The sequence below is a fragment of the Megalops cyprinoides genome, chromosome 12 (genome assembly GCF_013368585.1).
Source record: "Megalops cyprinoides isolate fMegCyp1 chromosome 12, fMegCyp1.pri, whole genome shotgun sequence".
In the NCBI taxonomy this organism is placed as follows: Eukaryota; Metazoa; Chordata; class Actinopteri; order Elopiformes; family Megalopidae; genus Megalops; species Megalops cyprinoides.
In genome coordinates, this window is record NC_050594.1 from 21,190,583 (window position 1) to 21,208,487 (window position 17,905).

The 17,905-nt window shown below is 41.3% G+C and overlaps 1 protein-coding gene across 1 annotated transcript; it reads right to left on the reverse strand.

Moving 5' to 3' along the window:
* Nucleotides 1-1,527: 1,527 nt before the first annotated feature.
* On the reverse strand, nt 1,528-17,905 carry sav1 (salvador family WW domain containing protein 1). The gene is made up of 5 exons (XM_036541788.1): nt 17,475-17,905; nt 13,898-14,383; nt 4,079-4,349; nt 3,481-3,636; nt 1,528-2,258 (listed from the first exon to the last, which is right to left on the reverse strand). Exons 1-5 carry the CDS (start codon nt 17,566-17,568, stop codon nt 2,045-2,047), a joined length of 1,221 nt encoding a protein of 406 aa, XP_036397681.1. The 5' UTR covers nt 17,569-17,905; the 3' UTR covers nt 1,528-2,044.

The following is a 17,905-nucleotide window of genomic DNA, read 5'->3' on the forward strand; positions in this document are numbered from 1 at the left end:
AGACCCGGACATTTGCACTGTAAAGCTGGACAAACAAACAGCAGACCCTCACTCTTGTTATTCAACTTTGATACCTGCTGGTAAAATGCCATTACTACATAGTTTTGATGTGGACAACTAGACATCCGAAACCAAATGGCTTACCCTTGGAGGTTATTAACAAGTGCTGTTACTAACTTCTGGTCACTCTTGGTAAAGCAAACTTCCTAAATCAAAAAAGACAAGTTTCTGGGAAGTTTTTGTGACATGAGTTCCTACGGCAAAAAATGATGCAGTTATTTCTGGAATGTTCCTGTGTTTATTTGATGAGACATACTTGGATTTCCATAACCTCTACTGACCCTTTTCAATTTAGAAATCATTAGGAAAAATGTAGAGTACATTTTGTCCATCATCTGTTCCAAAATACACTAATCTGGGTTATGAACACTGAATTTCCATGCAAGCATGTCCATACAAACACCAACCTATAAAAAAGGGCAAGAATAGACAAGCAGACTCGAATAATTTATTGATAGCTGCTTTTCAGAGCTCAATACTGTTGATAGTAATGAATATGAAATCATATCCACTGGCATAGGCATCTGGGCATTACATTTAGGAACAAACCGTTGTTCTATTGTGAAAGAAAAACGTGTCCAAATTAAACTTTAATGACAATGAAAATGGCCACTGCAAGAGAGGAAAGTCAGGGCCAATCAGCAGTGAGAGGGTTTGTGCTCCACCTCCCTGTGAAGATGAACAAGATGCCAAATTTAAACATCACAGAAAGCAGGCTCTAGTCTATCGCACTTCGAGACCTTTGGACGATTGTGTGTCCTTCGGCAATGGTGTGAAGTCGGGAGCCAATTAATGACACCATTCCAAGAAAGCAGATGTTCCTTAATTTTTTCAAATGTGGTTACAATTTGGCCAAAACAAAACCAGCTTTGGGATGTGACCTCACTCAAAACCCTGAACTTCAGACTGCGATAAACAAAAAAGTGTATGTATCCATGTAAAGAGGGATAGATATTGCGCATACCATGCAATTCAATATAAATAATGTAGGCGAAGCTAAGGCATCGCGTGACACCTGTGCTTTTAGTGTATTGCAAAGATATTTCCAGTAGCTTATGTATACAATATTATATACAGCATAATAAAGATAACCATTACATATAATAATGCCAAGAGCTAGGAGCTGCTCAGACCACACTGCATCAAATGTGATGCTTTTTTACCTATGAATTTACAGTCTTTAAAATAAGACATTCCATATCAAATTTATCATTATGTGGGACAATCAGAAAACAGGAGATTGTCTGAGATTGGAATTGTCAAAGATACAAAATTAAAACCAAACACATAAAAACACTACATTTAAACCTCTCATTGACAGTAAAATAAAAATCTTACAGTTTGAGCAGGTTTACAACTCCTAATTAAAAGGGGAAACATAATTAAATGATTATAAAAATATTTATGAAGCAATTCATACAATAAAAACACAAGACAAGTGAAGCTGCCCAGCCTTTTCTGCTCCTCAGTGGATAGCTGAGCAGCCAGGCCACTGAAGAAATGCAGGAATTATAAAAATACAGTTCCTGAAAAAAAAAAGGCACAATATCTGGGCACACTCTTACAGGACAGTCATTACAGAGCTGGGATCGGTTGGTTTGAGCCCTGGTAACCTACCGACCCCCTGAACAAAGAGTCCTCAGATGCCTACGTCTGTGCAACAATTCACTTACTTCACTGCTTGGAGTGGTGCTTTTGCAACTATCATCTTTCTCTCCTGAAATTTCAAAAGGAGGCAGTTCTCCAGATGCCAAAACACTTATTGTGAACCCACATCTTATGATGTGTAGATGTGCAGCCCTGTCATTTGGCTGCTAATTTGGATCAAGCAAAGGCACATGTGTGTTTGGTACGAAGGCAAATATTTCATTTTAAAAAATGCTCCATAACCTCAGAGGGAGTTTGTGCAGTCGCAGGGAGGAGGAAGGGGTGGGGGCAGGGCCTCCCGGGCGACCTCGAACGGCAGCGCAGAGGCTTCCCACAGTCACATGTTCCCAGCGAAGTTCTTGCTGTGCTGCTGGGCATACCACTGCTGCCGCTGCTTGCGGGTGTCCACCTCGGACAGCAGGGCCTGCCGGTAGGCCTCGTAGGACTTGACGATCCGCTCCAGCTCCTTCATGAAGAGCAGCTTCAGCATTCCCTGATACGTGTCCAGGTCCACCAGCTGGAAGAGCTCCCATTTCAGGATGTGGTCGTACCTGAGGAGAACGCAGGGAAACAAAGTCAGCAATACACTCTTTCTGTCAACTGGAAATGACAGAAGGATGTGGTGACTTAAAAATATTCATTTTAAAACCCATACTGTTAGTACAAAAAGTATGTACAAAAACACCTAGTGCAAAAATTTGAAAATATAACAATATATTCTGAACTGAGAATATAACAATACCAGAAAGAGTAAGGGTTCCCTTCTCTTTATTACCCATCTCTAAAAGAGGTTCAGCTAGCGAGGTGTTAAATGGGAGGGCAGGACTCCATTGAAATGGCTGGCTTTGTTCAAGGTACGGAATGGCATGACTGGGGTCATAGGGCTCACTGTGAATGTGCAGAGCGGAGCAGCAGGTCAGCACATAAATCCAGCCGTCAGCGTGCGCTGCAACAGCGGTGCGGCTCAGAGGGGAGTGACAAACTCCCACTCAGCGACACCCACCTGCCATTTTCAGCTCATCACACACCAACCTCCAGTGCCACTTCGGCTTTACACATGCGGTTTAGAGTTACTTTGGGTCTGATGCCTCCACATTCATGGCACTGCTGTGGCCATTCCTGGAGCTAGTGTACGAAGTGGCAGTGAGAGGCACGTCGGGGGACACCGCTGACCGCGCTGAGCTGTGTGCCATTTAACGATACCGAGCGCCAATGCTGCCACACGCCGAGAAAGGAAGCCACTGCAAATGAACTGTGGGAAAACTGGGCTCCTGATACGAATCACTTTTACATACCTTTACTCACCCACACAAATCAAATCTGGAAACATGCTGCTTTGGACAAGGGATTCAGGGCCTGCCAACATCAGCTGAAATTAATTTCCTACAGAGAAACCCACGCTGCAAAAGCCCGTCAAAGTGCGGGCGGGAATGAAGGGAAAAGACTGATACTCAATCCAAGAGCTCCAAAGTGGCTACACTGCCAACGTACATATGCGCTACATGAGTCCTTGTACATCTGACTGAGGATATCCAGCGGTCCCTCTGAGCATGTACCAATGCACTGAGGTCCTTAAAACCTATGCCCATGGATGGATCCTGGGGGCACCCTTCTCTGTACTTGAGCTTCTCTCCACTGTATGTGCCTGTTACTGATCCTGCTACAGGCCCTCATTCAAGTATTTACTAGATAGTTATTTAGAATTACGTGACAGGGCTGTTCAGAAACCGCAGCTGCTGTAATGCTGTTACCAGACACACCGGGGGGCCTTACTTAAGAGGGGCGCGAGCATACACCTGTAGCCAGTCCGGGATCTCAGCAGTGTGGTAGGGGTTAGCTGGTACCAGCACTGGCTGGTTGCGGTCTGTTGGGCGAGGCTGGTAAGTGACTGGAGGGGGGAGGGGTGGTGGCTGGTCGTAGCGAGGGACACTGAGGGAGGAGACAGAAGACAGAATCCACAGGAAGTCAGCATGACTGTCTAGTTGACTTGTGGCTAAGGCTGTAGGCTTGTGGGTCCAGAGTTGGAATCAATATGAATAACTCCTCAAGTAAAATGCTAACTAAAAAAAAAAATCTGTAATTAGTAAAATGCTAGCAAACATTTTTTATTTTTTTCTTTACCATTATTACCATCTATGGATGCTAACAGCTGCACTGCTCTGATCTTTGACTCTAGGAGTTCACATCTACAACTACAGTTTACAGTTTGAACATTAAGTATTTTGCAGCATAAAATGTAAAAAACAAAAAAGAAACAAGTGTTACTAATAAGTAAAGACTAATAGCAAAGACAGATCTTTTTACTCATTTCACATTGAGATATAAGGGCTAACAGGTCTCCGCTACTGACAGAAGTGGTGTGTGTATGTACCTTGGGGCGCATGGGTGACGGTACTGAGCCCTTTTGTTGATGTGGTCCACGTAGTAGACTCCGAACTCGGCTGACTCCACCTTCTCCCAGCCCGGGGGAAGCCCCTCCCTCTCCAGGGGGTGGCTCCAGTGTGTGGTGTTGGTGTTGTGGTCGATGTAGTACTTCCTCCCTCGAATGGTCCAGTCCACAGTCCAGCCTGCCGGCAGAGGGAGGTCTTCCCCACTCGGGCTGGCAAGGTTTCCCAGAGACTTTGCCTGGATCCGCCCTATTCCTGAGAAGCATTCCAAGATGACATGGGTCACCGTCTGCACTGTTCACCTGATTCTGTCATCTTCATAGCCCTTTATGATTACTATTGTGTCTTGTGGAAGAACCCCGATCAAGAGAATTATTAACTTTAACGATTAACTTTTTCAAAAAGAAATCAGTGACACCCATCACTATATGTGGCTACTTCTCTATACAGGTTTTACAGTCTGGTCTTACTTAGTTCTTTATTAATTAATCTCATCTGAGACATTTAAATTTATTCGTTTCACAGGCGCTCTTATCCCAAATGACTTACCAAGGCAAAATCAACAGGGCTAGGTAATTACCTGCACTGAAACTGATTCAATAAAAATACAAAGGCAGTTGATTGCAGAGGCTGCAAACCCACAAGGCATGGCAAACCAAAGTTCTCCACATTTCTTTAAAAAAAATTAACAAAAACAATATGTTCACAAATCCTCAACAGCAGTGAGAGCATACTCGATTTCCAAAACTATTTGGTTAACTGAAAAAACATGTAGCTCCAAAAATCTGCAACTAAATATGTTTACTGCAGAAAAATGGTTTATTTTGAAAAAGACAATAACCAGTTTGCACACTGTCACCAAGGAAGCATAGAGAATGCAGGTTATGCTATATGTTAAAAATAAATTAATTTCAAGGTGAACCCAAAACTCCAAATATTTTAAAACCAAAATATTTTGCATCAACAACTTGATACTGAAGCAAGAGCTTGAACTTGAGTCCACCATTGCTTTTATTTTGTGCACATAGCCTAGAGTGTCCCAGTGTATTATATCTCTCATATTAAATATTTTATAAACACTGGTGCTTCCTGTTAGCTGATGATTCTGTGGCACCAATCCTTTTCACAAATGATACTTCCTCAAAAAAAAAAATTAAAGAAATAAATAAAAATGACATGGTAATTTTGAAATCTGAACACAGAAGTCCACTGACTATAATCAGGGTGAAAAGAGTACAAATACTTGGGAGTTAAGAATAATTCAGTTAAATGAAATTCAAATTCAGAGACACATCTAGATAAAGTAAGTTTCAATGACTGAATTTTTCTTACATTAGTTTAACTCTCCTGGTCAATGGACAAGTGTCAACCATGCTTGATCAGTGCACTGTCAAAGCTGCAAAGGATGGCATTCGACAAAGCAACAGTCATTTCAAATGACAAAAACCATCTGTGTATGGGGGCGGCATTTCCTAGGACACTGTTACTCTTGTATTTGAGAGCCAGTTATTTGAACTACAAGATAGCTTATAAGTGAATAAGTTGCATATCTCTAAGAATGCATGTTAACTAGCTTGCAGGCTAACTAACTAAGGCATGCTAATTTTCTGCCATGAGGAATTTCTCTTCTGCAGGCTTAGCATTCCTCTTTTGATTCACATGGTGAGGAGAGAGGGAGCCCATATACACTGATCCCAGGTGAGCCCTGTTATTTAGTGGCTTTATTAAGGTGATGATTACATGTAGAAATCTGGTCCAAGTCTAGGGCACAGGTGCTCTCTCTCCAGTTTACACAACACCCCTCTGGTCATACTCTTTTATAGCAACTACCTATTGTAGCAATTTAAAAGAGAAAGACAAGATTACAGGATCTTCACAGCATTTTGGCAATTTTCTGATTAGGCAGTATGAAAAGTCTACATGGGTTTGCCTAGGCAGGGAAAATCAGGCATTTTATTTAGATCATAACTCTGACATAATGTAAGTAATCCATTTAGTTAACTGTTAACAATTCAGGAACTTATCAAAAAAATCTGAATACTAAATCCAAAACTGAATCCAAGATATGCTAGATATTGCCAACGTGGGTGTTAGTTCAAATGCATACTCCATTTATTTCCTGCATTTTGACAGCCATGCACCTAATCGCTGGCGTAGTATTTAACAAAACATAACTTATCAAGATATATTTTATACTAGATAGATACAGGTACATACTAAGTTTGAATAGTAGTCAAATGTAAAATGTGCATTGAGTAGGCAGTTTAAACACATTGTGTAAATGGATAGCAGTTTTTCCTTTCCCCTGCCAATGATCACGCCACAGGCAGCTCCAACTTCCATTGTGATTGGAATTGACAGACTACCATCCACTTGTCCAAGTAAGGTAGAACACTTTGAGGTTTGGATTCCCTGTAATCGCCATACTCAGACAATGGGGTAGCTGACTTTTAAATATTTTCCTGTATAAGCAATATGAACTTGTTCTCAGTCCTCCAGAACACACATCTGAGACTGTGCATAAGCGTTTTGGCATCACTGTTAGCATTCACATATGGCTCTCAGTTTTATTTTTGCCATATGACAATGAAAAACAGGAAAACGTTTTTGACTCTATGGGATCTTTTTCTACACATGTAGAGTTCAAAACCCATTCTCCTCTGCAGTGTCCTCAGAAAATAAAATCCCGCTCCCAAATGAGTCGGTTTGCTAAGGCACTTGAACTCATAGGCTGTACACCAGACCTAGCGCTATGGGGGTGCTTAGGGGTGCACTGCACCCCCAGACGGACCTCAGTGCACCCCCAGTTGTCTCTTTATATCCCAATGTCTACATAGTATTTGTGACTTTTTGTGCACCCCCGTGGATTGCAAGTGCACCCCTCTGTATTTTCTCCTGGCGCCAACCCTGCTGTACAGCCTACTACAAGTTTGAGTCCAGGCTTCATCATCTGTGGCCAAAGACAAGGAGTCCACAGAAGTGGAGCATGATTGCTTGTGTAATCGGGGTTGGATTTGCCATGCCGACCAGGATCTCTTTATCACTCTACGCAGTATCAACCGCTAACAACTCACTAAACACCTATAAGGTGCTCCGATGACATCAGTGAGACAGCGCCTATTCTCAGTGCAGCATTTGACTTCCTATGGTACACTGTGGGACAGAAAATAGCAGCTAGCTTCATATGAGAGTGTTGAACAGTTGCATTCCTTGTGCTTCAGTACTCCTGTATGAGTGAGAGGATGCTGCCATGAGCCAAGTCTAATGTGTACAATTGATGATTTTACAGTCAGGTGACTGAAACCATATATGTAATATACCTTATATATAATACATTTATATACAACTTATATATAATACATTTACTGGATATTCATTTATTTGAAGCAGTAGATCCTGCTAAAAGCCTTCTTTTTGAATATTAGCACCCAATATATTTCTAGCACTTCTGGCCTTAGGAAAGGGACAACATTTTACTTCTGAGTATCATAACCCATTCAACAATGAAAACAATCCAGCCATAATGAAGTTAAAGATACCAGTAGGTTACCATAGTGCTTTTGAGCCACGTTAAATGTGAACTGAACTAAAGCAGAATTATTACAGATTTTTCAGTTCACTAGTCAAACATCTTAGCCCTGTTAAAGAGAGCACAAATTATTAGTAGTTACCGTGTTCATGTGCCATTACTTTGTGCTTACACATTTTCCACAAACACTCAATGTTGTTTAACACTTAATTTGTTTACAGCCTTAGAGATGAACTCAACTTCTGAGTAACATCTCAACTATTGGCTGGCTATATTCACAATGGATTTGTGGATTTGCCTTTGGCTTTTTGTGTCCCTAACAGTAAAACATTTTTACCAATATGACAAAGCAAAATGATGAAATATTTTCAACAGAACACAGGAACTCTTTGTATCAATTTGCAACAGGCTTAGTGGGTTTGTTTCATCTCTGGAATAGCCTACAATAAACATTTTGGTTCAGTTTCAATCACGTGGCAACTTAAGGTCAGATAGGTCCCCTTAGAGAATCTTGATTACATATAAACCGTAAGGTCAACACCAATATGCAGCCCACGAATTCATCTACTCAAGAAATTGCATGTTTGTACAGAAGGAAAAAAAAAAAATCAAAAACAGCACATTCACCCTCTAGGAGCTGGGCTGGCCACCTCTGTGTTCGAGTCTGTAATGTGCTTTTAAAATAGAATACGCCAGACCACAGAGGCAGCGCGGTATGAATGAGTTTCTGTTCCTGACCCACGTCCAGGAGAGAATGGGCGGAAATGGAGTGTAAATCTCCTCCCTAGACAGGAAGGCTGAGATCTTCATTCTCCAACTGACACCCCGCCTGCCCAGGGAGAGGCTCTCCCAGGAGACGGAACATATACTGCTGCTCACCCATTCCGTGGCACTGACTCCTGTCCAACAGCCTATGATTTACCTCACTAAATGACTGGTTTGGTGGCAAGGTCAGCTGTTTAGAAAGGCCAACAAGAAAAAAAAAAAAAAACACCTGAATGCCCTGGACTAAAAATGGCAAAACCATATTCATCAACATCAGATAGCTTTACCCTGAACTCGATGTGGACACTAGAGTCCACGGCTTTGAACAATCGCTTTTTGACTGTTAGGAAGGAATTCCTGCCAGTGGATCTGATTGACTGGGTTGTCCTTGGGCTGAAGACAGCATGCTGAGTGTAGAGCCAGAAGCTCAGCAGATCCACATCAGCTGTTGTAGAATATAAAAACAGCTGAGTACACACCCTCTGTTTCTGCTTGGGGAATGCTGACTTGAAATAGACTCTCTTCCTTTGTGCCACATTTTTAGGATTTTTATTTCCAAAACAAGAGCAGTTGTAAATTCATCCTAATCTCCTAACACTGGACTCCTTAAACAATGTTAATTAACTTTGTCTTACAGTAACCATCATTTCCAACACGTTTGGTGTCTAATGATGACAATATCACCATTAAATATGCATGGGGTTCAAAAAAGTGTGTGTGTTTGTTTAAGACAGTGAAATGCATTTGGGAAGACTGGCAGGCTGGAGGCTGATAAATTCTACATGAGAATGAGAGCCCTCTGTGCCAGCTGGTGAGTGCGGGACTGGAATGCCAGAGCGCTCCACAGAAACACGTCCTCCTCCTCCTCCTCCTCCTCCCCAGGGAGAAAAATATTCGCTCTGCCAGCAATTTAAACACGTCATGCTTTTGCCAAGATGTTTTTCTTTAAGAGGCCAATGGGAGATGGTAGGGGCACGTCTCTCTTACCCAATGACTTGCACTTACAGTACCGTCCACATTTACTCACACTCCTGAACGTGACCCTGGCCGTTTGCAAACCAAACGACTGACCCGATGCCGATTCGCCATTTAAATTGGAATGTGTGCAAGGATTATGCTTGCTGAATTTCATGCAAATTGCTCTCCTGGTTTACAAGATATTTTGGCTCATATGCTTTTCTTTTTTTCCAACATGGCAGAAAATCCAAAATGGTGGTAGCGTGAACTGGAGAAATGCCTAATGGGAAGAGGCATACAGTTTCAAGACTTTATGCCTTACGGTTTACATAAGATTTTTTGTAAAACACCACATCTTGCTGCAGTCATGGGTCCATTCTTTGGCGTTTCACCCCTTACAAACCTGCCGGGTTTCGTGAGCTTGATAAAATGACTTCCGTAGCAGTTTTCAAAAGTGGCAGAGGACAGAAAGAAAGAAAAAAACCTCACCAACAACAATATGGTGCCTTGCACCTTCTGTGTCTGCCCACATAATATAAAATTTCAAATCTAAGTGAAACAAATGGCTATATTTACATTCGGTAAATCTTCAGTGGCAAGTATGGGTGGAACGCACTTGAAGGGATAGGGGGAGGGCCACATCAAAGTCAGAGCACCGGCAGGAGCTCCTCTGAGGCCAACTGCTTGCTCTGACACGAAAAGATGACAAACAGCACAACCTGCCATCAAAGACGAAACTGAGCACAGCACACTCTTTCATCTTCCAGAAGCTGGAGGAATTTCCCATCTTTGAGAATGTAGGAAAATTAATGAATTAAAAGCGTATAATCCATATGTACATTGGAAATATTTTTCACATAACTGTTCAAAGTCGTACAACGGCATTACATACACCATTTCAGGAATGGCAACATTTACTTAACGATCTCCACATAAAAGATATACAGACTCTTTCAAGAGCACATTCTTCCATTCTGATCGCAAAGGCATAGTTTCCCATAATGACTTTACTTTTAGATGTGAGCACTTTTTGCCAGGCCTAAAGACATCAATTGTTATGGGACAACAACCTTCCATGAAAACAGTGCTGTCCTTTTACTTGAAAACACTGCTCCTGCTTATTAAGTTTCCTCAACAGATTACCGTATATACTGCAGCAACATAATGGCTGTAGTTAAACACCCACAGCAAAGACCCAGGGCAGCAAGAGTAGGGAGAAATACAGTCCATAATAGAGCCAGAGGGACAGGGGCTTGAAGGCTAGGTGGAAGACAGCAGTTGCATTGTACCAATATTGATGTGTTAAAGCTTTGTAAAGAGGTTGTACAGACCACTTCGCTTCAGAATGTTTGAGATTCTGTCTTCCATAAAATTGTACAAAAGGAAACAACCTCATAAAATCCCCCCTTTCATGTATTGTGATAATACAGGGGGAAAAGGCTATCAAGAACTTCATATGTCCTTTTCACAATAAATACCACTTCAAATCAGATCATCTTATTTTTGTGACACAACCATCATATTACAGGAAAGTGCAAACCAAGCCCTCTACCATACCAATCAAAGCATATCACTTCAGTGATACTTTGGTAGTGGCTTATCACTTCAAAGATGAATCGCTGGAAGCAAAAATCAGTTTCTCTAAAAATAAATAAACAAGTCACATTATAACATTACACAAAGCTACAGAGAATAGACTTGAATAAGACAAGAGAGACCAGAGGCATGGAGCACACAGTCATCTTATTTAGTGCCAAAAGGCAAAAATGATACATTGAAGTTTAAAGCCGCAATGCACTTTGTGAAACTAAAGAGGTATGTTTACTTGAAAATCACCACAAATTTTTTAAAATAATTTTTCAGGTTGTGTCATTAACTTCCAAGGGCTTCTCTGATACTAGCAGACTACAATCACAGTTCCTGTTTATTGCATGCTGTAGTGAACAAAGGTGCATTTGTCCAAAGGTTAGTGCAGGAGCAGCCCCGCACAGGCCATCAAGTAATGACACGGAAACGCACAAGATGCTAACAGTCAGTTTGCACTGTACAAACTGTACTAATTTCAGTTTGCACAGCACAAACGGGAAGATCCAGAAGTGCAGCATACATGGGTGGAATTATGATGGGATTGTCAGCAAATTCAGGCCCTCCAGCTGGGGACAGAAGACAAACTAAAACATTAAGAAAAACACCCACAGGAGTGGTGCCGAAAGCCACACTTCGTGGCGATGGTAACCAACATTCCAGCAACATTCCTAACTTCTGCTGTCACCAATTCATTCCAATACCGTCTCTCTATTCAAGACAACAACAATTTCATGAACTGGTATCACTGTAAATACACGTGGATATCTGCACTTATGACAATAACAGCAGTACGTAAACAGTGTGTGCCCAGTTAAACTGTTTTCAGTCAATCCATCATATCTACCCCTTTCATCATTCTTTTGCACAGTTATTTACTAAAAAACAACATAAATCCAGCATTTCACACATACCTCAGACAATGCAAAAAAAAGCATTTCAGGTGACCAACTAGCCTAAGTGCAACCTGTAATAGGAAAATAACTTACTGTCCAATGTGAAATTGAAGACTTCAACAACACTACAGTGAAAATCACAGATGTTCTCAGCATAGGTACACCAATGTATTAACTGGAAATCAGATTGACCCCAGCAAAGGGTTAGCATGTGCTATACTGGCTAGCAGCCAATGGTATTACAAACAGTCATGCATTTACAAACAGTGAAGGTGGTCAGACTACGGCAAGCTTAAAATCAGAAGAAATTAATATATGTATGTCTGTACAAACAAATGTATGCATGTCAGCCATATCGAAGCTTTTAAAAATGACAGAAAGCAACAAGCAAAACATGGATTCCAATATCTGCTCAGCTAAAGTGTTCCATGGAGAACACAGTTCAAGGTCATTCAAGTCCAATTTAATACAATAAATCTGATTAGCCAACTAAAGGTAGGTCACCCCGGTGAGTATATTGAATTCTTAAATAAAAACCTCAAGAAATAAGCATTTTGTGTCCTGATATATATCGGATATATATATCAGGACACAAAATGTATATATAGGAATATAGGATGCAAACCTCAGCACAGCTGTGTATCAAACAATTACTGTACTATTCTCAGAAGTTACATCAAAACAAAGTGGAAAAGAAGTAATGCAAGAAATAATGGAATCTGTTCCACTATTATCACCCATTTCCCCACCTTTGAACATAACTTGGCACTTAACACTCTACAGCTGGCAATTCTTACAAAACGCTCTTCCTGTAGAGTAGAATATATATCTACGTGCATCCACTCAATCAGAGATAACATGACTGCAGTGAGATTTATAAAATACTTAGGGTTCAGATAAGACTTTTATGTCCATGTTCACTTTATCAGCAAAGTGAATTGAGGCAGACATCAAGTTGCAGTAAAGCAGTTATTGAACATGCCCAGGACTTCAGCAGCTGAAATACAGCTGGCACCATTTCACCTTCAATTCACATCTTTCAAACACAGAAAACCCCAGTTTTATAATCAGATTTAAACTTTCTGATACAGAGAAATGCATTCAAATCATTTTGTGACAAATGCATCTTTATCGTCAAATGAGTTTGTTTTGTCTGTATTATTGTGTAGTTTTGTTTATGTTTCGTTTACCATTGCACACATTATGCAGGCTGCTCCATTTTAATGAACTGATTATGAAACTACGAGGCCAAGCTGAATTCCAGATTTTACATGTCCTGACGGTTTTTTTTTGCTTTGATTCTGTTTACTACTCTCACTTAAGTGACTGGGTTCCAAGGAAGACCATTCATGGCAACAGGCACATTCTGATGAAATCGCCACTCAGGGTCTTAAATCCTTCATAAGCACTGTAAACATTCATAAACAGTTATACCAATGTACATACAATGTCTGAGTGTGCTGTTATCATTCATGTTAGAAGTGATACGACTGTAACACACCAAACCGGAATATCAAGGCAAAGCCACTTTTGACACGGATGGTGACCCAAGACATCCTATATCAGTCTGCTTGTCAGTTAGCTTAAGCATTTACATATATTTTTATAGTGCTTATGACATGCTACAATGCTTGTAATTCTTTAGGGGAATCCAGAAAAAGTGTTAATCTTCCTAGTACTAGTATAAGCAACAAAGTTTTCTGCTATAAAACTGGAATGGGCAGATATGGTCTGGTGCACATTGGCTCAGGGTATCAGTCCTAAAAATCTGTAAAATCTGTGACACCTCAAGTGCTGGGTCAACAATGTAATCTAAACACCTCCTCTATGACACTTTCCTGCGCTTCTTAGAGAGCATAACGCATGCTCAATATTTCTGCCACCACATCACCACGGCCTCATTGAGCGAGACTCTCTGGGGATTTGGCTTCGCCAGGATGCATTACACGGCCTTCAAATCATTTTAAATACATGAGGTCATTCCATTAAACAAAGCCTGCTCAGCTTCTATGCCGCTGCGCCAGGATCAGCAGCTGTGAGTCTGGAGGGAGGGGCGAGTGAGCCGTGCTTACCTGCCGGGTGTCTGCTTTGGGGCTGAGAGGTATGCGGCACTCTTTGGAAGTTGGGTTCATTGTGCTCATAGTATCTGTAGTCCTCGTGGAAGCGGTCAGGCATGTGCCTCTGCCGTTGCCGCCGCTGCTGCTGCTGCTGCCCGTCGTAATAGAGGTCCTGCGGGAAGTAGTAGCGGGCAGCGCTGCCGGCGTCGCCGTTCTCCGCCATGGGGTTCACCTCGGTGAGGAAGGACTGCGAGGAGCCGCCGTACTCGTGGGGCAGCTCGCCGAGGCTGCGGGGCAGGTACGGCGGTGCCGACATGCGGTTGCTCTCGCGCCGGGCCACCTCGTGCGCCGGCCGTGGCACCGGGTTGCGCATGAAGCTCTTCCTGGCGACCACGGGCTCGCTCGGGCCGACGGGGTATGGCGACGGTCCCGGGTCCGGCAGGGGGATCTCGGTGCGCCTGGGAATGGTGGGCCCATGCCGAATGAATGAGGGCATCAGATCTGCACCGAAAAAGAAACATCACTAAGAACAATAAGAGGAAAGGATATCGGCCTTGCTCTTCCAGATGTGTAGAAGTGCCACCTTTTTCTATCTTACATGGAACACCATGTGACTGCTCTTCAGAAACCAGTCACAATACAAGAGATAAAACACAATGACCAAATTACTGTCCTTCTGTGAACGCTCTTTCACACAGCAGAAATACTTTACAACTAAGCAAGCTGATTTGTACATAAGTGAAAAAGCCAAAGTGAAACTGCAATGGGCATTACATTGTGATACGGTCATTTGCACTTCTTTAAGATGCGGCTGCTGTGTCCCAAAATGGAAAAGCAGAACTGAAATCGAAGAAGTCATTACAAGTCAACATTACTTTGTGACGTAATCATTCACACTGCTTATTGCCTCTGCTCATTTGGCTGCCTTTTCAGTGTGGTCGTGTCTATGGCTTTTCACTGAGCTTAATTTGCACGGCTGTTACTTACATCTGTCAGTAATTCCTCTGGAGTGACCACTGAGGGTAAATCATATTGTATGCTTCCAAAATAAGCAGTAGGTAGTGAGAAAATCTACTGAGCGTGCACTCATCTCTACATTGACACGTTCTTCTGACAAATTAAGTAACATGGGAATCCATCCCAGCAAGCTGCCGCTAAAATTAACAGCCATTCCTCTATAATAGATCATACAGAAGTAAAGTTTGGGAATGAATGCAGTTCTGTTAAATGTGTTGAATACTGTTCATGCTTCAGATGCCATAACTGGTGTACTACTGTGTTGTATTTTGTACTGCCACAGTAATACAGCATGGAGTCTTGCACCCAAAACTGAACTGAAACCAGGTAGCTAACTGTGTAGGCACAAAGCCATGGACTGTAAAGTAATACACTAATCAAAAGGCAGACTGATTTGTTACTGTTTTATATTATTTGCAAATGTATAATGCTTTGTTTACTTTTGAGTGCAATCCACCCACTCTACATGGTAATCTGTTTATGAACCCACTTTTCAAAAAAAGATAAATATTCACTTCTTTATTAAATAATAGTGAGCTCTCCTAATATGCTCTTGTTGGTTGGACTGGTACTTTTCTCACTGTCTACTGTTAGGACTATTTATTCTGAAAGAGAAGAGCAGCTGTGAAGCTGCATCACGACTGTACTCAGTTTTTAGGGAAAGGCGTTTTATGTGAAAAATTATTACAATGTCTTGGCCCACACTGATGTTTGCTTGTTGACAGATAAATAAATAGGGACAGATAACCAAATACTAAAGATGACTTCTCAAAATCTGTACTCAATTTGTTTCTTTTGAAAGATTAAAACAAATTATTTCTAAAAAATTGATTAAATTTTACCAACAAGTAATAAAAGGAATACAAAATACCTAACAAATCACAATTACTACCACACTAATCCTGCTATACAATACCATCATACACACCACCATCATCTGAGGAACAACATTCTTATACAGTGCACACACATTACCTCACTTTGACCCCCCACACCCTCCTCTCCAAATGTCCTATAACCAATAAACATCTCATATTCAAGCAATTTAGTCTGTGCCAGCCAAGAATACTACTGATACCAGTGTTTACAGAAATAGTTGCATAAACGCATTAAAATCATTGTTTACAAAATTCTAGAAATGGTTTGGATTATGTCATACCCATAATAGCACAAAGAATATACAAAGGTGTCTAAATATATGTCATTACTAATTGCACTGGGTGTTCAAAATTCATTGTTAAAAAATTTCCGACTATGAATGAATGAATAAATATAATCTTTTCTTCCTTCCAGACACTTTCACAGCACAATCTGGGAGCTCTAATTTAAGACATCCCTTGAATGCACACATTTATATGGGTAAGACAATGGTCAACAGGTGCCATGTATCCAAATACTGTATGAAATTGACTGTCTTATCAACAAAGGTTCTCGACTTCTGGTGGGATAACACGAAGTGAATTCCAATGTACATAGACAGAGCGCCGAGAGAGCCGTTTTAAAATGAGTCTTATGTACAAACCAGACATAACTATTTTTTGAAGTAAAACGTACAGTTGAACGGAATTCCTTTCATGTAATCTTCCCAGATTTACGTGCAGCTGCTATAACAAATTCTGTGGGAGGAATTATCAACCTGTCTATCTTTAGATAACTTTTTATTCCCACGCGTGTAAGGAAGCGCATAGAAACACCATGGTCATGGAACAATGCAAGAGCACCAATATTTCTGCCCCTGTCCGTCCAAAATTTGAAAGTGAAGCCTGTAACCGAATTAGTTAATTGTTCATCCTTGTATATCATCCTGATGTATATGGCTTGTTAATCTTTGATTGCTGCTACTCAGACAAGATGCAAATGTTTATATGGCCCCTGAATTGGCTAGCTAGTGTTGCCGTCAAATACAGGACAAAAAGTCAGTCATATGGCCAGCTAGCTAGCTAACTAGTAGCTTTAACTACACCAGACGAGATAGTTACCTAGACACGCTGCCTGACAACTGTGTTGAACAGTTAACTAGCGCATACTTATACGGTTAGCAGACTAATAACTTCCATACCCGCAAGGCTAATAACGTTAACTTGTTAGAGTCTAGCTACATGCTCAGTTTGGTAACTGGATGGCTAGGCAAGTTTACTAGTTAACGTTAACAACGCTGCATATCGCATCCACCTTAGTTACAATGTGGCAACAGTCACTGGGTTGGTCCTAAACAGGGATTGTACTTGCAACATCCTAACAAAATTTATATGCAATAACTATAACTAGTTAACTACATAATTGTAATTGACTAACGTTAGTTAGGTACTTGGCTAGTACAGTCGCATCTATTTTAAAACGTTGGGGGCTCGACTGGAACTCTGGACACTGAGAAAATGTTAGCTACGTTAGCTAACGTTAACGTTAGATCGCCAAGTCATACGCAATCTCAATCCAGGATAACTAAGGTTAGGTAGGTAGTTTGCGCGTAGACAGATATCAGCAAGGTAACCCTGTCATTTATGTCAAACTAACTTTGCTATCACATAAACAAGCCAAGGCACCAAATCTCCGATACTAAACCAACTCAACTTACTTCTCAGTAGCGGCGATGTCTCCTTCTTCACATATTTCCCGTGTACCTCGGCTGGTTTCGACGCTTCGTTTTTACTTTTCTTTCTGGAAAGCATAACTCAAAGAGTGGAGACATCAATGCTTTGAAAGAAACTCTACGGCTCTTGGAAAAGTGCGAACAGTATGGCATTTAAACTGGAGTTTAACGAGGGGGAGCATTTTAACTTTCGCAGGCAGGCTTGGCTACTACGCAAATTCTAAGCAAAGACAAAAAACTGCTAACATTCATCTAGTTACCCATCAGTTACACAAATAAGACTAGCCTATTTATCTATCTTGCGAGCTAGCTACAGTTGAAAAGCTGATGAATGCATCCAAACGCATACTGTTGTGTTTTTCCTATGCCGTCCTATACCCACACCCATACGGAGTGTGTTTTTCCGCCTGCCTGTT

Coding starts and splice junctions, on each gene's coding strand:
- sav1 (XM_036541788.1), bottom strand. CDS start 17,568: ATGCTTTCCAGAAAGAAAAGTAAAAACGAAGCGTCGAAACCAGCCGAG. Junction 3,637..4,078: donor CGTCACCCATGCGCCCCAAG/GTACATACACAC, acceptor CTCCTCCCTCAG/TGTCCCTCGCTACGACCAGC. Junction 2,259..3,480: donor TATGCTCGCGCCCCTCTTAA/GTAAGGCCCCCC, acceptor CGTTCTCCTCAG/GTACGACCACATCCTGAAAT.